This window comes from Heptranchias perlo, chromosome 44 (genome assembly GCF_035084215.1).
Source record: "Heptranchias perlo isolate sHepPer1 chromosome 44, sHepPer1.hap1, whole genome shotgun sequence".
Classification (NCBI taxonomy): domain Eukaryota; kingdom Metazoa; phylum Chordata; class Chondrichthyes; order Hexanchiformes; family Hexanchidae; genus Heptranchias; species Heptranchias perlo.
In genome coordinates, this window is record NC_090368.1 from 7726174 (window position 1) to 7750806 (window position 24633).

Below are 24633 nucleotides of genomic sequence, written 5' to 3' on the forward strand. Positions count from 1 at the left end.
CTCCATTTCACCTCAAACTCTCGGCAAGTAAGACGAGGCGGGTTAGTGTCCACTTTCCGAGAGAACGCGGACATGCGGGCGGGGGAGGGCCGCTGCCATTTTGGACTGGACACTCTTCTTTTTGAATTGATACACATTTTTCAACGCGTGCTCCTAGCACGGAGCCTCGCCCGTCGGGAGCACGCACCGGGAGGCTGGTGAGGGGGTTGGGGCCTGAACTTCCATTTAACGCTCAGAATAACTGAGGGGAGCAATTTTCAGCAACCCCGAGACCCTTCTCTCCGATTTTGAGGTGAACAAATAGAAGCAGCGTGAATACCTCATCGGGAGGGGGCAATCAATGGGGGAGGGGGGATAACTTAGCGCCCCTTTGATTGAGGCCTAAGGTTGCCAACTCTGGTTTCCAGGAGGTTTCATCACATGACCTCCTGCCTCCAACCGCCCCGCCCCCACACTCCCGCCATTGGTCGCCCGACACGCCCGTCCTCGCGAAGCCCCGCTCCCCCACACTCCCGCCATTGGTCGCCCTACACGCCCACCCTCGCGAAGCCCCGCTCCCCCACACTCCCGCCATTGGTCGCCCGACACGCCCGTCCTCGCGAAGCTCTGCTCCCCCACACTCCCGCCATTGGTCGCCCGACACGCCCACCCTCGCGAAGCCCCGCTCCCCCACACTCCCGCCATTGGTCGCCCGACACGCCCGTCCTCGCGAAGACCCGCTCCCCCACACTCCCGCCATTGGTCGCCCGACACGCCCGTCCTCGCGAAGCCCCGCTCCCCCACACTCCCGCCATTGGTCGCCCGACACGCCCACCCTCGCGAAGCTCTGCTCCCCCACACTCCCGCCATTGGTCGCCCGACACGCCCGTCCTCGCGAAGCCCCGCTCCCCCACACTCCCGCCATTGGTCGCCCGACACGCCCGTCCTCGCGAAGCCCCGCTCCCCCACACTCCCGCCATTGGTCGCCCGACACGCCCGTCCTCGCGAAGCTCTGCTCCCCCACACTCCCGCCATTGGTCGCCCGACACGCCCACCCTCGCGACGCTCTGCTCCCCCACACTCCCGCCATTGGTCGCCCGACACGCCCACCCTCGCGAAGCCCCGCTCCCCCACACTCCCGCCATTGGTCGCCCGACACGCCCGTCCTCGCGAAGCCCCGCTCCCCCACACTCCCGCCATTGGTCGCCCGACACGCCCGTCCTCGCGAAGCCCCGCTCCCCCACACTCCCGCCATTGGTCGCCTGACACGCCCGTCCTCGCGAAGCTCTGCTCCCCCACACTCCCGCCATTGGTCGCCCGACACGCCCACCCTCGCGAAGCCCCGCTCCCCCACACTCCCGCCATTGGTCGCCCGACACGCCCGTCCTCGCGAAGCCCCGCTCCCCCACACTCCCGCCATTGGTCGCCCGACACGCCCGTCCTCGCGAAGCCCCGCTCCCCCACACTCCCGCCATTGGTCGCCCGACACGCCCGTCCTCGCGAAGCCCCGCTCCCCCACACTCCCGCCATTGGTCGCCCAACACGCCCACCCTCGCGAAGCCCTGCTCCCCCACACTCCCGCCATTGGTCGCCCGACACGCCCGTCCTCGCGAAGCTCTGCTCCCCCACACTCCCGCCATTGGTCGCCCGACACGCCCGTCCTCGCGAAGCCCCGCTCCCCCACACTCCCGCCATTGGTCGCCCGACACGCCCGTCCTCGCGAAGCCCCGCTCCCCCACACTCCCGCCATTGGTCGCCCGACACGCCCGTCCTCGCGAAGCCCCGCTCCCCCACACTCCCGCCATTGGTCGCCCGACACGCCCGTCCTCGCGAAGCCCCGCTCCCCCACACTCCCGCCATTGGTCGCCCGACACGCCCGTCCTCGCGAAGCCCTGCTCCCCCACACTCCCGCCATTGGTCGCCCGACACGCCCGTCCTCGCGAAGCCCCGCTCCCCCACACTCCCGCCATTGGGATAGAATTGGAAAGCAGAGAAGGTATCCACACTTGGAGTACCGGGCACAGGTCTGGTCTCCGTAATTATAAAAAGGATATCGAGGCACTGGGGAAGGTGCAAAGAAAGATTTACAAGGATCGTACTGGAAGTGAGAGGTTATAAGTATCAGGAAAGACTGAACAGACTGGGGCTCTTTTCTCTCGAAAAGAGAAGGCTGAGGGGTGACCTGATCGAGGCCTTTAAGATTGTGAGAGGGGTTCGATAGGGTAAACATAGAGAAGATGTTTCCACTAGTGGGGGAGTTGGGGGACCCTTTAAAATCGCGACACCCCTTCCTGGCCGAGAGACGGGAATGAAAAGAAGGCACAGGGGGCAAATTATGACTCACATCGCTCCGGTGAGTCCCTCGGCGCAGTGACACTCTCCGGTTCGATGGTCACACCGCGCCCCGTTCCGACACAGGCATCGCTGGAGGCAGCCTTGCCCGTAGGTGCCCGGGCGGCAGGGGTCCTCGCAGGCCGGGCCCTGGTAACCGGCGGCGCAGGAACAGCGGCCGGTGAAGGCATCGCAGTGTCCGCCATTACCGCACTCGCACCGCGCGGTGCAGTTATAGCCCCAGGACTGCTCCAAGCAGGCTGCGAGGGAGAGAGAGAGAGAGAGAGGGAGAGGTCACAGGAAATTCAATAATACACAGCCTGTAACTCACTCCCGGGTATCTGTTATTCTATATATAAACCCCCCGAACCCCTCGATTAGATTCCAGTCTGTAACTCACTCCCGAGTATCTGTTATTCTATATATAAACCCCCCGAACCCCTCGATTAGATTCCAGCCTGTAACTCACTCCCGGGTATCTGTTATTCTATATATAAACCCCCCGAACCCCTCGATTAGATTCCAGCCTGTAACTCACTCCTGGGTATCTGTTATTCTATATATAAACCCCCCGAACCCCTCGATTAGATTCCAGCCTGTAACTCACTCCTGGGTATCTGTTATTCTATATATAAACCCCCCAAACCCCTCGATTAGATTCCAGCCTGTAACTCACTCCCGGGTATCTGTTATTCTATATATAAACCCCCCGAACCCCTCGATTAGATTCCAGCCTGTAACTCACTCCCGGGTATCTGTTATTCTATATATAAACCCCCCGAACCCCTCAATTAGATTCCAGCCTGTAACTCACTCCCGGGTATCTGTTATTCTATATATAAACCCCCCGAACCCCTCGATTAGATTCCAGCCTGTAACTCACTCCCGGGTATCTGTTATTCTATATATAAACCCCCCGAACCCCTCGATTAGATTCCAGCCTGTAACTCACTCGCGGGTATCTGTTATTCTATATATAATCCCCCCGAACCCCTCGATTAGATTCCAGTCTGTAACTCACTCCTGGGTATCTGTTATTCTATATATAAACCCCCCCCGAACCCCTCGATTAGATTCCAGCCTGTAACTCACTCCCGGGTATCTGTTATTCTATATATAAACCCCCCGAACCCCTCGATTAGATTCCAGCCTGTAACTCACTCCCGGGTATCTGTTATTCTATATATAAACCCCCCGAACCCCTCGATTAGATTCCAGCCTGTAACTCACTCCCGGGTATCTGTTATTCTATATATAAACCCCCCGAACCCCTCGATTAGATTCCAGCCTGTAACTCACTCCCGGGTATCTGTTATTCTATATATAAACCCCCCGAACCCCTCGATTAGATTCCAGTCTGTAACTCACTCCCGGGTATCTGTTATTCTATATATGAACCCCCCGAACCCCCCGATTGGATTCCAGCCTGTAACTCACTCCCGGGTATCTGTTATTCTATATATAAACCCCCCGAACCCCTCGATTAGATTCCAGTCTGTAACTCACTCCCGGGTATCTGTTATTCTATATATAAACCCCCCGAACCCCCCGATTAGATTCCAGCCTGTAACTCAGGTATCCGTTATTCTATAGTTACTGTTGTAATGTAGGAAATGCGCACAGCAAGATCCCACAAACAGCAATGTGATAATGACCAGATCATCTGTTTTTTAGTGATGTTGGTTGAGGGATAAATATCGGCCCCTGGACACCGGGGAGAACTCCCCCCTGCTCTTCTTCCAATACTGGCCGTGGGATCTTTTACGTCCACCTGGGAGGGGCAGACGGGGCCCTCGGTTTAACATCTCATCCGAAAGACGGCCCCTCCGACAGTGCGGCACTCCCTCAGTACTGGCACCGGGAGTGTCTGCCTGGATTATGGGCTCGAGTCTCTTGGAGTAGGGGCTCGAACCCACGACCGTCTGACTCAGGGGCGAGAGAGAGAGACCCACTGAGCCAGGGCTGACGAGCAATGCCTTCAGCCGAGAAATCAGAAGCAGATTGAGAATGTTGTGGAAAGATTTTAGTGTTGGGTTGGGACCTCCCACAAACCGGTCGGAGTAAACACAATTGTTTAAGGATGAGCTGCTGAGAATTCCAGGGATACTGGGAGGTATTACAGCGAGTGAACGGCTGAAATCTGTAAACTGCTGCTCCTCTGGGACGAAGCCTACGTGGGAACATCCTGCTCTTTGAACCTGACTGACAAACAAACCTCCGACCGACTCTGACCCCCGTTCAAACAGCACGAGAGGGACGCACTGTGAGAAAGTGAGGGGAGCCGGCTGGAGCCAATGGGTGGAGCTCGCAGGAACTGGAGAGAGCCCGCACTGAACTACACCAGCAGGGGACTGAGATAACCAGCAGGGGACTGAGATACACCAGCAGGGGACTGAGATACACCAGCAGGGGACTGAGGTACACCAGCAGGGGACTGAGATACACCAGCAGGGGACTGGGATATACCAGCAGGGGACTGAGATACACCAGCAGGGGACTGGGATATACCAGCAGGGGACTGAGATATACCAGCAGGGGACTGAGATATACCAGCAGGGGACTGAGATAACCAGCAGGGGACTGAGATACACCAGCAGGGGACTGGGATATACCAGCAGGGGACTGAGATACACCAGCAGGGGACTGGGATATACCAGCAGGGGACTGAGATACACCAGCAGGGGACTGAGATAACCAGCAGGGGTCTGAGATAGACAGCAGGGGACTGAGATATACCAGCAGAGGACTGAGATACACCAGCAGGGGACTGGGATAACCAGCAGGAGACTGAGATACACCAGCAGGGGACTGAGATATACCAACAGGGGACTGAAATAACCAGCAGGGAACTGAGATAACCAGCAGGGGGACTGAGATACACCAGCAGGGGACTGAAATAACCAGCAGGGGACTGTGATAACCAGCAGGGGACTGAGGTACACCAGCAGGGGACTGAGATATACCAGCAGGGGACTGAGATAACCAGCAGGGGACTGAGATAACCAGCAGGGGACTGAGGTACACCAGCAGGGGACTGAGATACACCAGCAGGGGACTGAGATACACCAGCAGGGGACTGAGATATACCAGCAGGGGACTGAGATAACCAGCAGGGGACTGAGATACACCAGCAGGGGACTGAGATATACCAGCAGGGGACTGAGATACACCAGCAGGGGACTGAAATAACCAGCAGGGGACTGAGATACACCAGCAGGGGCCTGAAGAGAGCCTCACTCCCTGACAGCACGCACCAAACTACACCATCAGGAAACTGAGATACACCAGCAGGGAAATAGCCAACAGGGAATCAAACTACATCAACAGGTGACTGAGATACACCAGCAGGGAACTGATAACCAGCAAGAAATTAAAGTACACCAGCAGGGAGCTGAGATACACCAGCAGGGAACCAAAATAACCAGCAGGGAACTGATAACCAGCAGGAAGTTAAAGTACACCAACAGGGAGCTGAGATACACCAACAGGGAGCTGAGATACACCAGCAGGGAGCTGAGATACACCAACAGGGAGCTGAGTTACATCAGCAGGGAGCTGAGATACACCAACAGGGAGCTGAGTTACACCAGCAGGGAGCTGAGGTACACCAGCAGGGAGCTGAGATACACCAGCAGGGAGCTGAGATACACCAGCAGGGAGCTGAGATACACCAGCAGGGAATTAAAACACACCAGCAGAGATCTGAGTTACACCAACAAAGATATTAAATTACACCAGAGGGGAACTGACAGACACCCAATCCGCTGAAACCCTTCTCCGTGCTTCTGTCACCTCCAGACTCGATTACCCAGTGCCCACCTTACCATCCTATACCCTCTGCAGACTGCAAAACACGGCTGCCCATAGCCTACCCCAGCTGGAAGAGCTGCTGGCCCACTTCTACGGTCTTTGCTGCTCCTCACTTGCTCCTCTGAAAATTCTTGCCTTCACCTGCAAATCCTGCCCTGTCCTTTTCTCTGTAACCTCCTCCAGCCTCACCCCCACCCTCCTGTGCCCGTCAATCCTCAATCTCTGCCTTTTCTGTGCTCCCCCAACCCCCATGCCTTTGTTACCTCCAGACTGGACTATTCCAATCCTCTCCTGGCCGGCCTCCCATCTTCCACCCTCCATAAACTTGAGCTCATCCAAAACTCTGCTGCCCCCGTATCCTAACTCGCACCAAGTCCCGTTCACCCATCACCCCCTGTGCTCGCTGACCTACATTGGCTCCCGGTCCGGGAACGCCTCGAATTTAAAATTCTCATCCTTGTTTTCAAATCCCTCCACGGCCCTCGCCCCCCCTCCCTATCTCTGTAACCTCCTCCAGCCCCTACAACCCTCCGAGATCTCTGCGCTCCTCCAATTCTGGCCTCTTGCCCATCCCCGATTCCCATCGCTCCACCATTGGCGGCCGTGCCTTCAGCCGCCTGGGCCCTAAGCATTGGAATTCCCTCCCTGAACCTCTCCGCCTCTCTCTCCTCCTTTAAGACGCTCCTTAAAACCTACCTCTTCGACCAAGCTTTTGGTCACCTGTCCTAATATCTCCTTATGTGGCTCGGTGTCAAATTTTGTTTGATAATCGCTCCTGTGAAGCACCTTGGGACGTTTTACTACATTAAAGGCGCTATATAAATGCAGGTTGTTGTTGTCCCGCCAAAGATAGCAGAACCTTCAATGACCTTGTCTCTGCTGCTTGGATTTCTCTCCTTCAAAAACCCTTCTGCTTTTCAATCTCCCCCCACCTTTAGAAACCTTCTCAAAACCCATTGTTTCAACCAGTCGTCTCTCCTCTGAGGTTCCTTCCTCATTCCTTTCATCTATTTTCTTCCTTCTATGTCTGCAACACTACGTCAAGAACAACAGCCTGCATTTATATAGTCGTAAAATGTCCCAAGGAGCTTCACAGGATTGTAAATCAGATTTGACACCAAATCATATAAGGAGATATTAGGACAGGTGACCAAAAGCTTGGTCAAAGAGGTAGGTTTTAAGGAGCGTCTTAAAGGAGGAGAGAGAGGCGGAGAGGTTCAGGGAGGGGAGACAGGAGAGGAGGACCCAGAGGGGGAATGGGAGATGGATGTAATGGGCTTGGGTCCAAAATGCCATAAATGGATGTGGAGGAAATTCAGGTTACATGGCAAAGATTCGGATTAGATTGGATGTGAACGGAGAATAGGGGACATAGGAAGAGGCCATTCAGCCCCTCGAGCCTGTTCCGCCATTCAATCAGATCATGGCTGATCTGTATCTTAACTCCATCTACCCACCTTGGTCCCATCACTCTTAATACCCGACAAAAATCTATCGATCTCAGTTTTGAACGGAGAATAGGGAGGGTTCAGTAAGGACAATTAGCCCAGGAGCCATCTTGAAAACCACTCCATTGCATTGCTTCCTTACTATCCAATGAGCTGCTCAGCACTCCTCTCACCCAGGGGCCAGTCATGGCCAGGTTTGTGCCACCCACCCTGTCCAGGGCCTCCAGTGCCCACCCCCACGCTTTCTGTGACTTTGCTCATCTCAAGAACCCTGTCCGCGATCAGACGCTCGCCTTACAGGGGACGATGGGTCTCCAACCCAACCGTACACCCTCAATTCAACTGATTCTGAGGTACCTCGGCTAGGTCCTGCACTCCAGTACTGAGGGAGCGCTGCACTGTCGGAGGTGCCGTCTTTCAGGTGAGACCTTAAACCAAGGCCCCGTCTGGCCCTCTCAGGCGGACGTAAAAGATCCCACGGCCGCTATTTGGAAGAAGAGCAGGGGGGAGTTCTCCCCGGTGTCCTGGGGCCGATATTTATCCCTCAACCTATAACAGATAAACTGGACGGTCATTCATTTGCTGCTTGTGGGATCTTGCTGTGCACAAGTTGGCGTTTCCCGACACAACAACAGCGACTACACCCCGACAGTGCGTCATTGGCTGCAAAGCACCCTGGGACGTCCTGAGGTCACGATAGACGCATTGGAAATGCAAGCCTTGTCGTTGACTCACGCTCTCGCACGAGTATTTACACACTCACCGCTGGAGCAGTCGACCCCTCGCCAGCCGGGCTCGCACTGACACTTGTCGGGTCCAACGCACCTGCCGTGAACACACTCCTGGGCACACTGGGCTGTGGAGAAAGAGGAAAAAAGCAATTCTTACTGACCGAGCAATCCTTTAGTGGCCTACGTGTGTCCTCGGAGAATAGTACTGATGGGAAGGAGCACAGCAGCCCCTCCACAACACCAACCTGCATTTATATAACGTCTACAACGTCCCCAAGGCGCTTCACAGGAGCGATTATCAGACAAAAATTGACACCGAGCCACATAAGGAGATATTAGGACAGGTGACCAAGAGCTTGGCCAAAGAGGGAGGTTTTAAGGAGCGTCTTAAAGGAGGAGAGAGAGGCGGAGAGGTTTAGGGAGGGAATTCCAGAGCTTAGGGCCCGGGCGGCTGAAGGCACGGCCGCCAATGGTGGAGCGAAGGGAATCGGGGATGCGCAAGAGGCCAGAATTGGAGGAGCGCAGAGATCTCGGAGGGTTGTTGGGGCTGGAGGAGGTTCCAGAGATAGGGAGAGAGGGGCGAGGCCATGGAGGGATTTGAACACCAGGATGTGAGTTTTAAAATCGAGGCGTTCCCGGACCGGGAGCCAATGTCGGTCAACGAGCACAGGGGGGTGATGGGCGAGTTAGGATATGGGTTTTGGATGAGTTCGAGTTTACGGTTGGTGCAAATCTGAAATCACAACCTCGTAGACAAGCCGATACCCACCAGAATCTCAAGGAGATGTCTCCATCCCTAGATGGACAGTGGGACTGGCGGGTATAGGGCGTTAAACCGAGGGCCCCGTCTGCCCCTCTCAGGCGGATGTAAAAGATCCCACGGCCACTATTGGAAGAAGAGCAGGGGGGAGTTCTCCCCGGTGTCCTGGGGCCGATATTTATCCCTCAACCAACATCACTAAAAGCAGATGATCTGGTCATTTATCACATTGCTGTTTGTGGGATCTTGCTGTGCGCAAATTGGCTGCTGCATTTCCTACATTACAACAGTGACCACACTTCAAAAAGTACTTAATTGGCTGTAAAGCGCTTTGGGACGTCCTGAGGTGGAGAAAGGCGCTATAGAAATGCAAATCTTTCTTTCTTTTCTGCTTAGAAAAAGGGCACAGATTGACGATAATCGGCAAAAGAACCAGAGGGGGAGATGAGGAGAATTTTTTTTACGCAGCGAGTTGTTCTGATCTGGAATTCACTGCCTGAAAAGGCGGTGGAAGCAGATTCAATAGTAACTTTCAAAAGGGAATTGGATAAAATACTCGAAGGGGAAAAATTTGGGGGAAAGGGCGACAGGTGGGACTAATTGGATAGCTCTTTCAAAGAGCCGGCACAGGCATGATGGGCCGAATGGCTGGAAGGTTCTGCGATTCTATAATGGGGAGGGGGGGCGATGGGGAAGGAGCTCCCCCCCTCGCCCGGGAAAGAACGGGTTAGAGTAGGAGACGGCGAGGTGGGCCTGCATTCCAACACGGTGAGGTGGCCATTTTGAATCCCCGGCCTACCGCGGGAAACTCGCCCTCCCAGAGAGTTGGATGTCAATCGGCTCGAATCTGGGCAGCCTGGAGGAGGCCGGGACGGCCCAACACGGAGCTATTGAGTCCGGGCCTTAAGGAATTCCGGATTATCCTCTCTCGGGAGTGAGGGTTCAGTGAGCGACACCTCCTTTGCGATTAATTGTGCGGCAGGAGTTGGTGCCAATGGGGCTGGGTGGCGTGACGGAATTCTGAGCCCGCTGGTCTGAGCACAGTCGCAGATTCCCACACTGGGATCTTTCAGTGAGTCTGTGTGTGTCTGTGCGGCATGTGGTAGCAGTTATACACCTAATGAGGCCATTAACTCGTTCACACGATCTGCCCCCCTCCTCAAACCCAGCTGCCTTTTACACACAGTCCGGCTGAAGAGCAGGCCGACAATCCTTCAGTTCAGAGGGGGGTCACAGAGACTGGTGACAAATAAAATACAGTCTCTCACCTCCACCCTCCAGCTCCTCTCTCTCTCTCGCTGTCCCTCTGTGTGTGTGTGTCTCTCTCTCTGTCTCTCTCTCTGTGTCTCTCTCTCTATTTCTGTCTCTGTCTCTCACTCTCTCTCTATCTCTCTTTCTTTCTCTCTATCTTTGTCTCCCACTGTCTGTCTGTCTCTCTTCTTGGTCTCTCCCTATCTCTCTCTCTGTCTCTCTCTCTCTGACTCTCAGTCTGTCTCTCTCTCTGTCTCTCGCTCTCTCTCACTCTGTCTCTGTCCCTCTCTCTGTCTCTCTGCCTATCTCTCTCTGTCTCTTTCTGACTCTGTATCTCTGAATCTCTCTGTCTCTGTCTCTGCCTCTCAGTCTCTATCTCTGTCTCGCTCTCTCTGTGTCCCTCTCTCTCTGTCTCTCTCTCTCTCCCTCTGTCCCTTTCTCCCTCTGTCCCTCTCTCTCTGTCTCACCCTCTCTGTCTGTCTCTCTCTCTGTCTCTCACTCTCTCTGTCTGTCTCTCTCTCTACCTGTCTCTCTGTCTCTGTCTCTCTGTCCCTCTCTCTACCTCTCTGTCTGTCTCTCTCGCCGTCTCTCTGTCTCTTTCTGTCTCTCTCAGACTCTCTGTCTATCTCTGTCTGTCTCTCTATGTCTCGCTCTCTCTGTCTCTCCCTTTCTGTCTCCTCTCTCTGTCTCTTGCTCTCTGTCCCTCGCTCTGTCTCTCCCTTTATCTCTGTGTCTCCCTGTGTCTCTGTCCCTTTCTCTGTCTCTCTGTCTGTCTGTCTGTCTCTCTCTCTCTCTCTTTGTCTCTATCTCTCTCTTGCTGTCTCTCTCTCTGTCTCTCTCTTTTTCTCTCTCTCTCTTGCTCTCTCTGTCTCTCTCTCTGTCTGTCTCTCTCTCTCTTTGTCTCTGTCTCTCTCTCGCTGTCTCTCTCTCTGTCTCTCTCTTTTGCTCTCTCTGTCTATCTCTCTCTCTCTCTGTCTCTCTCTCTCTTTGTCTCTGTCTCTCTCTCGCTGTCTCTCTCTTTCTCTCGCTCTCTCTCTCTGTCTCTCTCTCTGTCTGTCTCTCTCTCTCTTTGTCTCTGTCTCTCTCTCGCTGTCTCTCTGTCTATCTCTCTCTCTTTGTCTCTGTCTCTCTCTCGCTATCTCTCTCTCTCTGTCTATCTCTCTCTTTGTCTCTGTCTCTCTCTCGCTATCTCTCTCTCTCTGTGTCTCTCTCTCTCTCTCTGTTTGTCTCTCTCTCTCTCTGTCTCTCTCTCTCTCTTTGTCTCTCTCTCTCTCTCTCTTTGTCTCTCTCTCTCTGTCTCAGTCTCTCTCTCTTTGTCTCTGTCTCTCTCTCGGTGTCTCTCTCTCTCTCTCGGTCTCTCTCTCTATCTCTCTGTCTCTCGGTCTCTCTCTTTGTCTCTCTCTCTCTTGCTGTCTCTGTCTCTCTCTCTCTTTGTCTCTGTCTCTCTCTCACTGTCTCTCTCTCTCTTGCTCACTCTGTCTCTCTCTCTCTTGCTGTCTCTCTCTCTCTCTCGTTGTCTCTGTCTCTCTCTCGCTATCTCTCTCTCTCTGTCTCTGTCTCTTTGTCTCTCTCTCTTGCTCTCTCTGTCTCTCTCTCTCTCTTTGTCTCTGTCTCTCTCTCGCTGTCTCTCTCTTTCTCTCTGTCTCTCTCTGTCTCTCTCTTGCTCTCTCTGTCTCTTTGTCTCTGTCTCTCTCTCGCTATCTCTCTCTCTCTGTCTCTGTCTCTCTCTTTGTCTCTCTCTCGCTGTCTCTCTCTCTTTATCTCTCTCTCTCTGTCTCTCTCTGTCTCAGTCTCTCTCTCTCTGTCTCTCTCTCTCTGTCTCAGTCTCTCTCTCTCTTTGTTTCTGTCTCTCTCTTTGTCTCTCTCTCTTGCTCTCTCTGTCTCTCTCTCTCTGTCTCAGTCTCTCTCTCTCTGTCTCTCTCTCTCTGTCTCAGTCTCTCTCTCTCTTTGTTTCTGTCTCTCTCTTTGTCTCTCTCTCTTGCTCTCTCTGTCTCTCTCTCTCTGTCTCTCTCTCTATCAACCCTTCCAGCCTCTCTCTATATTATCAATCCTACTACTGTTCCTCTGAACTTCCCTCTTGTCTTTTCTGAGCCCCAAATTCCCCGTCCCTACACACCCTTCCTCCTCCCTGCATCCTCACCGTGTTAAACTCAACACCCATCTCACCGTCTCCTACTCTAACTCAGTCTCTTCTGGGGGCCTCAAAACCATGAAAGTTCTCCCCCGCCTCAGCCTGCCCTCCCCCCACTACAGTCAGACGGCTTTTATAAACCCAAGATTGGCGTCACCAAATCACAACTTCCTGTTCATCTTGTTTCCTTCCCTTGTTTCTCTTCAAAACTTGGCGTCCTGCAATCTGGGCCTTTCGGGCCTTCCTCTAGGCTTCTCGATGATTAAGAAAAAAACATGGGGCAAGATTCCCTAATCTGTCCGCTCAGTGTGAGAGGGGGAAGGGAAGTGGGCGCCAAGGTCAGATAAAGCTCTTCCTGAGGTCAGAGTGAGATTAGCCTTGCTCAAAGAAGCTCTGAGAGAGGGAGTCTCATCGTCAAGGACCCTTAACAAAGAGAGAGCCTTTTCTCTTGTCGCAGATTTAACTGGGATTAACTCTTCCTGCGTCTCCCCGCCTCCCGTGCCCATGGCGTTGAAGAAAGCGCGACCGGAGAGCTGAAGGCACGCCCGCTAATGGAGGGGGGGGGAAGGAAATCAGGGATGGACGAGGGGGTCTTTCACCACCTCAGGACGTCCCAGAGCTTCAAAGCCAATGAAGCACTTTTTTTTTGGAAGTGTAGACTCACTGTGGCCAACTTGCGCACAGCAAGATCCTGCAAACAGCACCGTGACAAGTGACCAGCTCATCTGGTTTTTATTTTAGCGCTGTCGGTTCTCGTCCCGTCACTCCGGCGTCCCTCGAGGGCTGAGGGGGCCGGAGGGAAGGCTGGCGAGCGACGCCGCGGACTGGGGCGGTTCCCCGGGCGGCGCGCACGCGCGGCGAGGAAGCGCCGATCTCCCCCGTCCCCCCACCCCCCAAGCCCCCACAGCGGACATTCCGCCAGGGGGGGGTCGTCCCCGGGCCCTCCCAACTTACGCACGCAGAGGCCCCGGCTCTCGTAGTATCCAGGGCAGCAGTGAGCCCGTCTCCTGTACTCCGTCTCCACGCCTAGCCGGTACGTCACGCGGTACGTGATTCTGCAACACAGAGAGAGAGAGAGAGAGGCAGGGTCGTGAGTAGCAGGCACTGCGGAAAGGAAGGAATTGCATTTCTATAGCGCCTTTCACGAGCTCAGGACAATATAGGAAACACAATCCCACGGGCCGCTATTGGAAGAAGAGCAGGGGGGAGTTCTCCCCGGTGTCCTGGGGCCGATATTTATCCCTCAACCAACAGAGAATCATAGAAAGTTACGGCACAGAAGGAGGCCATTCGGCCCATTGTGTCCGTGCCGGCCGGAAAAGAGCCACCCGGCTTAATCCCACTTTCCAGCTCTTGGTCCGTAGCCCTGTGGGTTACGTAGTGCACATCCAGGTACTTTTTAAATGAGTTGAGGGTTTCTGCCTCTCCCACCCTCTCGGGCAGTGAGTTCCAGACCCCCACCGCCCTCTGGGTGAAAACATTTCTCCTCAGCTCCCCTCTAATCCTTCTACCAATTACTTTAAATCTATGCCCCCTGGTCACTGACCCCTCCGCTAAGGGAAATAGGCCCTCCCTATCCACTCTATCTCAGCCCCTCATAATTTTATACACCTCAATTAAATCTCCCCTCAGCCTCCTTTGTTCCAATGAAAACAACCCCAGCCTATCCAATCTTTCCTCATAGCTAAAATTCTCCAGTCCTGGCAACATCCTCGTAAATCTCCTCTGTACCCTCTCTAGTGCAATCACATCTTTCCTGTAATGTGGTGACCAGAACTGTACACAGTACTCAAGCTGTGGCCTAACCAGTGTTTTATACAGTTCCAGCATAACCTCCCTGCTCTTATATTCGATGCCTCGGCTAATAAAGGGAAATATCCCGTATGCCTTCTTAACCACCTTATCTACCTGTCCTGCTCCCTTCAGGGATCTGTGGTCATGCACTCCAAGGTCCCTCACTTCCTCCACACCTCTCAGTATCCTCCCATTTATTGTGTATTCCCTTGCCTTGTTTGCCCTAAAAACAGATGATCCGGTCATTTATCACGTTGCTGTTTGTGGGATCTTGCTGTGCGCAAATTGGCTGCCACGTTTCCTACATCACAACAGTGACTACACTTCAAAAAGTACCTCAAGTAAAGGGCTTTGGGACGTGCCAAGGTTGTGAAAGGCGCTATAGAAATGCAAATTGTTTCTTTCTTTAGACCAGTCACTCCAGGCTTACTTGTGTCTGGTGCATCTGAAGTGATTCCTGGCATCATCGCAGGGCTCCTCGTGGGACTCATCGAACGGAGTTAGGTAGGTGTCTGGCTTAGTGACCGAATAGCTGAGAGTGAAGAGAAACCTTCATTACACGGCAGGAAGCAACTCTCAATCACAAAGCTTCTTCGAAAACAAATACAGTGCAGTGTGACAGAGAGTGTACAATGTGTCTCCGCCCATCCCCTCGACCATCCCCTCACTCAATCCCTCACTCAATCCCTCGCACATCCCCTCGACCATCCCCTCGACCATCCCCTCATTCAATCCCTCACCCATCCCCTCGCCCATCCCCTCGCCCATCCCCTCACTCAATCCCTCGACCATCCCCTCGCCCATCCCCTCGACCATCCCCTCATTCAATCCCTCACCCATCCCCTCGCACATCCCCTCGCCCATCCCCTCACTCAATCCCTCGACCATCCCCTCGACCATCCCCTCGCCCATCCCCTCGACCATCCCCTCACTCAATCCCTCGCACATCCCCTCGACCATCCCCTCGACCATCCCCTCATTCAATCCCTCACCCATCCCCTCGCCCATCCCCTCGCCCATCCCCTCACTCAATCCCTCGACCATCCCCTCGCCCATCCCCTCGCCCATCCCCTCATTCAATCCCTCACCCATCCCCTCGCCCATCCCCTCGCCCATCCCCTCACTCAATCCCTCACACATCCCCTCACTCAATCCCTCGCACATCCCCTCGCCCATCCCCTCGACCATCCCCTCATTCAATCCCTCGACCATCCCCTCGACCATCCCCTCATTCAATCCCTCGACCATCCCCTTGCACATCCCCTCGCCCATCCCCTCACTCAATCCCTCGCCCATCCCCTCAACCATCCCCTCACCCATCCCCTCACCCATCCCCTCACTCAATCCCTCACCCATCCCCTCGCCCATCCCCTCGCCCATCCCCTCGCCCATCCCCTCACTCAATCCCTCACCCATCCCCTCGCCCATCCCCTCACCCATCCCCTCACCCATCCCCTCACTCAATCCCTCACCCATCCCCTCACCCATCCCCTCACCCATCCCCTCGCCCATCCCCTCACCCATCCCCTCACCCATCCCCTCACTCAATCCCTCGCCCATCCCCTCACGCATCCCCTCACTCAATCCCTCGCCCATCCCCTCACACATCCCCTCGCCCATCCCCTCACACATCCCCTCATTCAATCCCTCACTCAAACCCTCACCCATCCCCTCACCCATCCCCTCACCCGTCCCCTCATCCATCCCCTCACTCAATCCCGCGCCCATCCCCTCACCCATCCCCTCACCCATCCCCTCACCCATCCCCATACCCATTCCCTCGCCCATTCCCTCACTCAAACCCTCACCCATCCTCTCACTCAATCCCCTCACCCATCCCCTCACCTATCACCTCACCCATTCCCTCAATCCCTCGCCCATTCCCTCACCCATCCCCTCACCCATCCCCTCACTCAATCCCTCAGCCATCCCCTCACTCAATCCCTCACCCATCCCCTCACCCATCCCCTCACTCAAACCCTCACTCATCCCCTCACTCAATCCCTCGCCCATCCCCTCGCCCATCCCCTCACCCATCCCCTCACCCATCCCCTCACTCAATCCCTCACCCATCCCCTCACTCAATCCCTCGCCCATCCCCTCACTCAATCCCTCACCCATCCCCTCACTCAATCCCTCGCCCATCCCCTCACTCAATCCCTCACCCATCCCCTCGCCCATCCCCTCACTCAAACCCTCACCCATCCCCTCACCCATCCCCTCACTCAATCCCTCACCCATCCCCTCACTCAATCCCTAGCCCATCCCCTCACTCAATCCCTCACCCATCCCCTCACTCAATCCCTCACCCATCCCCTCACTCAATCCCTCACCCATCCCCTCACTCAATCCCTCACCCATCCCCTCACTCAATCCCTCACTCAATCCCTCACCCATCCCCTCGCCCATCCCCTCACTCAATCCCTCACCCATCCCCTCACTCAATCCCTCGCCCATCCCCTCACTCAATCCCTCACCCATCCCCTCACTCAATCCCTCACCCATCCCCTCACTCAATCCCTCGCCCATCCCCTCACTCAAACCCTCACCCATCCCCTCACTCAATCCCTCACCCATCCCCTCACTCAATCCCTCACTCAATCCCTCACCCATCCCCTCGCCCATCCCCTCACTCAAACCCTCACCCATCCCCTCACCCATCCCCTCACTCAATCCCTCACTCAATCCCTCACCCATCCCCTCGCCCATCCCCTCACTCAAACCCTCACCCATCCCCTCACCCATCCCCTCACTCAATCCCTCACCCATCCCCTCGCCCATCCCCTCACTCAATCCCTCACCCATCCCCTCACTCAATCCCTCACCCATCCCCTCACTCAATCCCTCACTCAAACCCTCACCCATCCCCTCACCCATCCCCTCACTCAATCCCTCACTCAATCCCTCACCCATCCCCTCGCCCATCCCCTCACTCAAACCCTCACCCATCCCCTCACCCATCCCCTCACTCAATCCCTCACCCATCCCCTCGCCCATCCCCTCACTCAATCCCTCACCCATCCCCTCACTCAATCCCTCACCCATCCCCTCACTCAATCCCTCACTCAATCCCTCACCCATCCCCTCACCCATCCCCTCACTCAATCCCTCACCCATCCCCTCACTCAATCCCTCGCCCATCCCCTCACTCAATCCCTCACCCATCCCCTCACTCAATCCCTCGCCCATCCCCTCACTCAATCCCTCACCCATCCCCTCGCCCATCCCCTCACTCAAACCCTCACCCATCCCCTCACCCATCCCCTCACTCAATCCCTCGCCCATCCCCTCACTCAATCCCTCACCCATCCCCTCACTCAAACCCTCACCCATCCCCTCACTCAATCCCTCACCCATCCCCTCACTCAATCCCTCGCCCATCCCCTCACTCAATCCCTCACCCATCCCCTCACTCAATCCCTCGCCCATCCCCTCACTCAATCCCTCACCCATCCCCTCGCCCATCCCCTCACCCATCCCCTCACCCATCCCCTCGCCCATCCCCTCACCCATCCCCTCACTCAATCCCTCACCCATCCCCTCACCCATCCCCTCGCCCATCCCCTCACCCATCCCCTCACTCAATCCCTCACCCATCCCCTCACCCATCCCCTCGCCCATCCCCTCACCCATCCCCTCACTCAATCCCTCACCCATCCCCTCACCCATCCCCTCGCCCATCCCCTCGCCCATCCCCTCACCCATCCCCTCACCCATCCCCTCACCCATCCCCTCACCCATCCCCTCACCCATCCCCTCACCCATCCCCTCGCCCATCCCCTCACCCATCCCCTCACTCAATCCCTCACCCATCCCCTCACCCATCCCCTCGCCCATCCCCTCGCCCATCCCCTCACCCATCCCCTCACCCATCCCCTCACCCATCCCCTCACCCATCCCCTCACCCATCCCCTCACCCATCCCCTCACCCATCCCCTCACCCATCCCCTCACCCATCCCCTCACCCATCCCCTCACCCATTCCCACCTCCATTCTATCCCTGTTCTCCACCCATTCCCAGACCCACTGCCACGGTCCAGCCTCCAGCTTTCCCTTTCACCCCTCCGTGACCTCTTACCTCTCCCAGCGGCTGCACACATTGGGGTCACTGGGGTTCAAAGGCCAGGATAGGTGGAGCGAACTGGTCAACAGGAAGATCTCCGGAAGGATCCGGCTCAGCCTCATCCTGATCTGTAACGGAAAAGAAAGGAAAGGGATTAAAATATCGATCACAGCACCGGGAGCGGCCTCTCCCGGGAACATCGCACCTGAGAGGAATCAAATATCATTCTGTAGGATTTGAGCAATATCTGTGTGTGTGTATGTGAGTGTGTACATATGTGTGTGTATATGTGTGTGTATATGTGTGTGTATATGTGTGTGTATATGTGAGTGTATGCGCATGTCTATATATCTATATATAAGTAAGTGTACGTGTGTCTGTGTCTGTGTTTATGCGTATATATGTGTGTATATATGTTTGTATATATGCATGCATGTGTTTGTATATGTATATTTATACATGTGAGTATGAATGTGTGTTTATATATGTGTGTTTATATGTGTGTTTATATGTGTGTTTATACGTGTCTGTGTATGTGTGTGTATATGTGTCTTTGTATATGTGTGTTTATGTGTGTGTACATGTGTTAATATGTGTGTATATGTGTGTTTATATGTGTGTGTTTATATGTGTGTGTTTATATGTGTATGCATATGTGTGTGTTTATACATGTGTGTATATATGTGTGTTTATCTGTGTGTTTATACATGTGTCTGTGTATGTGTGTTTATACGTGTGAGTGTGTGTATGTATATGTGTGTTTATATGTGTGTCTGTGTGTACGTGTGTTTATATGTATGAGTGTGAGTATGTGTAAATGTGTGTTTATACATGTGTCTGAGTGTATGTGTGTTTAAATGTGTGAGTGTGCCTGTGTCTGTACGTGTATGTGTGCACGTGTGCATGTGTGCATATGGGTGTGTATATATGTGTGGATGTGTGTACACCACACACTCACACGTCGATGCTGGGTGAGGGCAGCATCAGGCTCGACTGTGACGCCTCCACAGTTGACTAGCCCACCAACCGACACTGTCTAGGATCGCACGGGGAGAGTGGCCGTTTGGACGAGGTACTGGAGGGCAGTTAGAGTCAGCACCATCAGGGGAGAGACCGGACCGAGAAAGAGGCGGGGTGGATGGGGAGATAGTAGGCTAGGCCCAACGCCCTGGCCCAGCCAGAGTTCAGATCGCATGGCGGCCAAGTTGTTAAACGGGATCCGGATATAAACGACCGATGTAGAAAAACCGGGAAAAGCCCAACTGGTTCACGACGTAACCCTAGCAATTCGAGCAACCCATCGCCATCTTCTCAGGGAATGGGTACTAAATACCCTTGTGCCAGCGTCGCCCACACCCCAAGATCAAATAAAAAGAAGGAGGGGGTCGTCTCACAGACCACAATCAAAAAAATAAGCGTCTAGACCGCAGATACTGAACACAGAGAGGGGAGGGGAGACTCGGAACTTCTGGATTCACTCATTCACAACAACCACCTGCATTTATATAGCGCCTTTAACGTAGTAAAACATCCCCAAGGAGCTTCACAGGAGCACAAATCGGACAAAAATTTGACACCGAGCCACATAAGGAGATATTAGGACAGGTGACCAAAAGCTTGGTCAAAGAGGTAGGTTTTAAGGAGCGTCTTAAAGGAGGAGAGAGAGGCGGAGAGGTTTAGGGAGGGAATTCCAGAGCTTAGGGCCCAGGCGGCTGAAGGCACGGCCGCCAATGGTGGAGCGATGGAATTTGGGGATGGGCAAGAGGCCGGAATTGGAGGAGCGCAGAGATCTCGGAGGAGGAGAGAGGGAGGGAATTCACTGCGGGTCTTGTCCGCTCACGTTGACCGTTCCAGACGTGGCAGCTGTCCAGCCTTGTGCCTGCTCAGGAACCGCGAGCGAAACAAAAGCAGGGGGGGGGGTCCGAATGAAGCAGAAAAAAAACCAGAACACCCCCGACTTCAGCGTGGAGGTTAAATGCTTGTCTTGCTTGTGACCCAGAGGGTCAGGGAATCGAAACTCCACCCTACAACTTTCCGCCCCCTCCTCTCAACTCTGCCTTCCTCCGACTCCGGCCTCTTGCGCATCTCCCACTCCCATCGCTCCACCATTGGCAGCCGTGCCTTCAGCCGCCCGGGCCCTAAGCTCTGGAATTCCCTCCCTAAACCCCTCCGCCTCTCTCTCCTCCTCCAAGGCCCGCCTTAAAGGACTGCGTTCAGTTCTGGGCACCGCACCTCGGGAAGGATATACCGGGCTCGGAGAGGGGGTCGCACCGATTCGCCAGAATGATACCGGGGCTAAAACGGGGCCAATAATCCGGAGGTCGTGAGTTCAAATCCCAGCAGGAGAGTTTGAGACTTTGAATTCAGTGTAAAGAATCTACAAATCAAAAGCTGGGAGCAGTAAAAGTGACCGTGAAGCTGTTGGATTGTCGTTAAAACCCAACTGGTTCACTAATGTCCTTTAGGGAGGGAAACCTGCTGTCCTTACCCGGTCTGGGCCTATATGTGACTCCAGTCCCACACAAACCTGGTTGACTCTTAACTGCGCCCCACATGAAGCCTCAGTTGTATCAAACCAGTGACTCAGTGTCAGCTCCTGTACATTGTACAGTACACAGTGGGTAAAAGGGAATGATTCACTCCTGTCTGGGACTGTACGGCCCGTGTGTGTCTCAGTGTCAGCTCCTGTACATTGTACAGTACACAGTGGGTAAAAGGGAACGATTCACTCCTGTCTGGGACTGTACGGCCCGTGTGTGTCTCAGTGTCAGCTCCTGTACATGTACAGTACACAGTGAGTAAAAGGGAACGATTCACTCGTCTGGGACTGTACGGCCCGTGTGTGTCTCAGTGTCAGCTCCTGTACATGTACAGTACACAGTGGGTTAACGGGAACGATTCACTCCTGTCTCGTACTGTACGGCCCGTGTGTGTCTCAGTGTCAGCTCCTGTACATTGTACAGTACACAGTGGGTAAAAGGGAACGATTCACTCCTGTCTGGGACTGTACGGCCCGTGTGTGTCTCAGTGTCAGCTCCTGTACATTGTACAGTACACAGTGGGTAAAAGGGAACGATTCACTCCTGTCTGGGACTGTACGGCCCGTGTGTGTCTCAGTGTCAGCTCCTGTACATTGTACAGTACACAGCGCGTAAAAGGGAACGATTCACTCCTGTCTGGGACTGTATGGCTCGTGTGTGTCTCAGTGTCAGCTCCTGTACATTGTACAGTACACAGCGCGTAAAAGGGAACGATTCACTCCTGTCTGGTACTGTATGGCTCGTGTGTGTCTCAATTCGTTGGTGAGTCACGACTGTCCTGGAAAGGGTCGATATTCCTTCCTGTTCAAATGGGGAATTCCAACACAAGTTTCTGTTGGGGGATAGATCTTTATCCAAATTTTTCTTCAAAAGAAACACTAGGGGATTGAGGAGTTTCTGTTGTCGTCTGTCTGACTCACAATCATCCTGTACAGCGTTTCACAGTGATGTCAGTAAATCCTTCCCTCTCGGGAATAGTCTGTACACGTTCCTCCTTGGACCTGAACTGGTTGGGTGAGGGTATTAAGGGTTACAGAACCAAGGCTGGGAGATGGAGTTAGGATACAGATCAGCCATGATCTAATTGAATGACGGAACAGGCTCGAGGGGCTGAATGGCCTCCTCCTGTTCTTATGTTATCGAAGTGTATATATGTGCGTTTTTATATATATGTGTATGAGTGTGTGTTTGTGTGTTTATATGTGTGTGTGTATACGTGTTTATATCTGTGTATGTGTATTTACATGTGTGTGAATATGTGTATTTATGTCTGTATATGTGTGAGTGTGTGTCTATATGTGTGTATGTGTTTTTATGTGTGTGTATATGTGTTTTGATATGTGTGTTTATAAGTGTTTATATATGCGTGTTTATATGTGTGTGGATATGTTTATATGTGTGTGTAAATGTGTGTGTATATGTGTATTTATAAGTTTGTGTATATGTGTGTTTATCTGTGTGTGTGTATGTGTGTTCATCGGTTTGTGTATATGTGTGTTTATAAGTTTGTGTATATGTGTGTTTATTTTTGTGTGTGGATGTGTTTATATGTGAGTGTGTATATGTGTGTGTATATGTGAGTGTGTATATGTGTGTGTATATGTGAGTGTGTATATGTGTGTTTTTATATGTGTGTATATTTGAGTGTGTATTTGTGTGTTTTTATGTGTGTGTATATGTGATTGTGTATATGTATGTATATGTGTGTTTTTATATGAGTGTGTATATGTGAGTGTGTATATGTGTACGTAAAAATGTGTTTATATGCCTGCACTTATTGTGTAATTAGAATATCTTCAGGGCACTCCCTAGGGTGGACACACATCAGACTGTGTCTAGACGTGAACCGAGGGCCCCGTCTGCCCCTCTCAGGTGGACGTACATGATCCTATTCCCACTATTGGAAGAAGAGCAGGGGGGAGTTCTCCCCAGTGTCCTGGGCCGATATTTATCCCTCAACCAACATCACTAAAAAACAGATGATCTGGGTCATTATCTCATTGCTGTTTGTGGGATCTTGCTGTGCGCAAATTGGCCGCTGTGTTTTCCCACATTACAACAGTGACCACACTTCAAAAAAGCCCTTCATTGGTTGTAAAGCGCTTTGGGACGTCCTGAGATGGTGAAAGGAGTGAGAGAAATGCAAGTACTCTCTTTCTTTTTCTTTATATATAAAGGTCTTGCAGCTGGTGTGACATCTGTCACGTTCCAGGTGTCACACTCCACCCCAGCACTCTCTCCCCGCTCACCCCCTTACCCGTGCCAACATCCCTGTCATATCAAACACGGGGCTGCCATCTCAGGCGGGGCATCACTTCCATGGGCTTGCCCTACCCCCATCCCACCACGCTTCACCCATTCCTCGGTGTGTGCGGGAAACTAGGCTATTCGACTGCATGGGGCATCGCACCCCGTCTTCACCCCCCCCCCCCCCACATCCAGCCGTACGCACTTTCCCAGCAGGGGTCGCTGGTTAGCATGGAGGAGCACCGACCCAGGGCCAGTCTGTCCTCTCTAGCCCAGTGTCGATTTTGGTTACTTCCCCCGGTCGAACAATGTTAATCCCTTCACCCACAGACTCCGGCCCTCTCACATCGATATCACACAGAAACAGGTCATTCAGCCCATCAGGTCCATGCCGGCCTTTATGCTCCACAGGAGCCTCCTCCCTCCCTACTTCATCTCACCCTCTCCCCCTATCCTTCTATTCCTTTCTCCCTCATGTGTTTATCGAGCTTCCCCTTAAATCCATCTACATTATTCACCTCAACCACTCCATGTGGGAGCGAGTTCCACATTCTCACCACTCTCTGGGTAAAGAAATCTCTCCTGAATTCCCCATTGGATTTATTATAATCTTATATTTATGGCCCTCTAGTTCTGGTCTCCCCCACAAATGCAAACATCTTCTCTACGTCTACCCTAACGAACACCTTCATAATTTTAAAGACCTCTATCAGGTCACCCCTCAGTTTTCTCTTTTCTAGAGAAAAGAGCCCCAGCCTGTTCAGCCTTTCCTGATAGTTATAACCTCTCAGTTCTGGTATCATCCTTGTGAATCTTTTTTGCACCTTCTCCAGTGCCTCCATATCCTATTTATAATATGGAGACCAGAACTGTGCACTGTACAAGTGCGGTCTAACCAAAGTTCGATACACATTTAACATAACTTCTCTGCTTTTCAATTCTATCCCTCGAGAAATGAATCCCAGAGCTTTGTTGACCTATATTCCCCAAAAACGGAAGCTGGAGCTGAATTCCAGAGGTGAGATGAGAGTGACTGCCCTTGACATCAAGGCAGCATTTGACCGAGTGTGGCACCAAGGAGCCCGAGTAAAATTGAAGTCAATGGGAATCAGGGGGAAAACTCTCCAGTGGCTGGAGTCATACCTAGCACAAAGGAACTTGGTAGTGGTTGTTGGAGGCCAATCATCTCAGCCCCAGGGCATTGCTGCAGGAGTTCCTCAGGGCAGTGTCCTAGGCCCAACCATCTTCAGCTGCTTCATCAATGACCTTCCCTCCATCATAAGGTCAGAAATGGGGATGTTTGCTGATGATTGCACAGTGTTCAGTTCCATTCGCAACCCCTCAGATAATGAAGCAGTCCGAGCCCGCATGCAGCAAGACCTGGACAACATCCAGGATTGGGCTGATAAGTGGCAAGTAACATTCGCGCCAGATAAGTGCCAGGCAATGACCATCTCCAACAAGAGAGAGTCTAACCACCTCCCCTTGACATTCAACGGCATTACCATCGCCGAATCCCCCACCATCAACATCCTGGGGGTCACCATT

The 24633-nt window shown here is 53.5% G+C and overlaps 1 protein-coding gene across 2 annotated transcripts in view; it reads right to left on the minus strand.

Moving 5' to 3' along the window:
* Positions 1–24633, minus strand: part of LOC137306715 (multiple epidermal growth factor-like domains protein 10) — a 196256-nt gene that overhangs the window by 92258 nt on the left and 79365 nt on the right. For both annotated transcript variants that reach the window (XM_067976074.1, XM_067976075.1), the window contains exons 2-6: positions 18314–18426; positions 14666–14767; positions 13396–13496; positions 8332–8424; positions 2324–2570 (exon numbers count right to left, since the gene is read on the minus strand). In XM_067976074.1, coding sequence (XP_067832175.1) covers positions 2324–2570; positions 8332–8424; positions 13396–13496; positions 14666–14767; positions 18314–18420 — 650 coding nt within the window. In that variant the 5' untranslated portion in view covers positions 18421–18426. The remainder of the gene's footprint in view (positions 1–2323; positions 2571–8331; positions 8425–13395; positions 13497–14665; positions 14768–18313; positions 18427–24633) is intronic.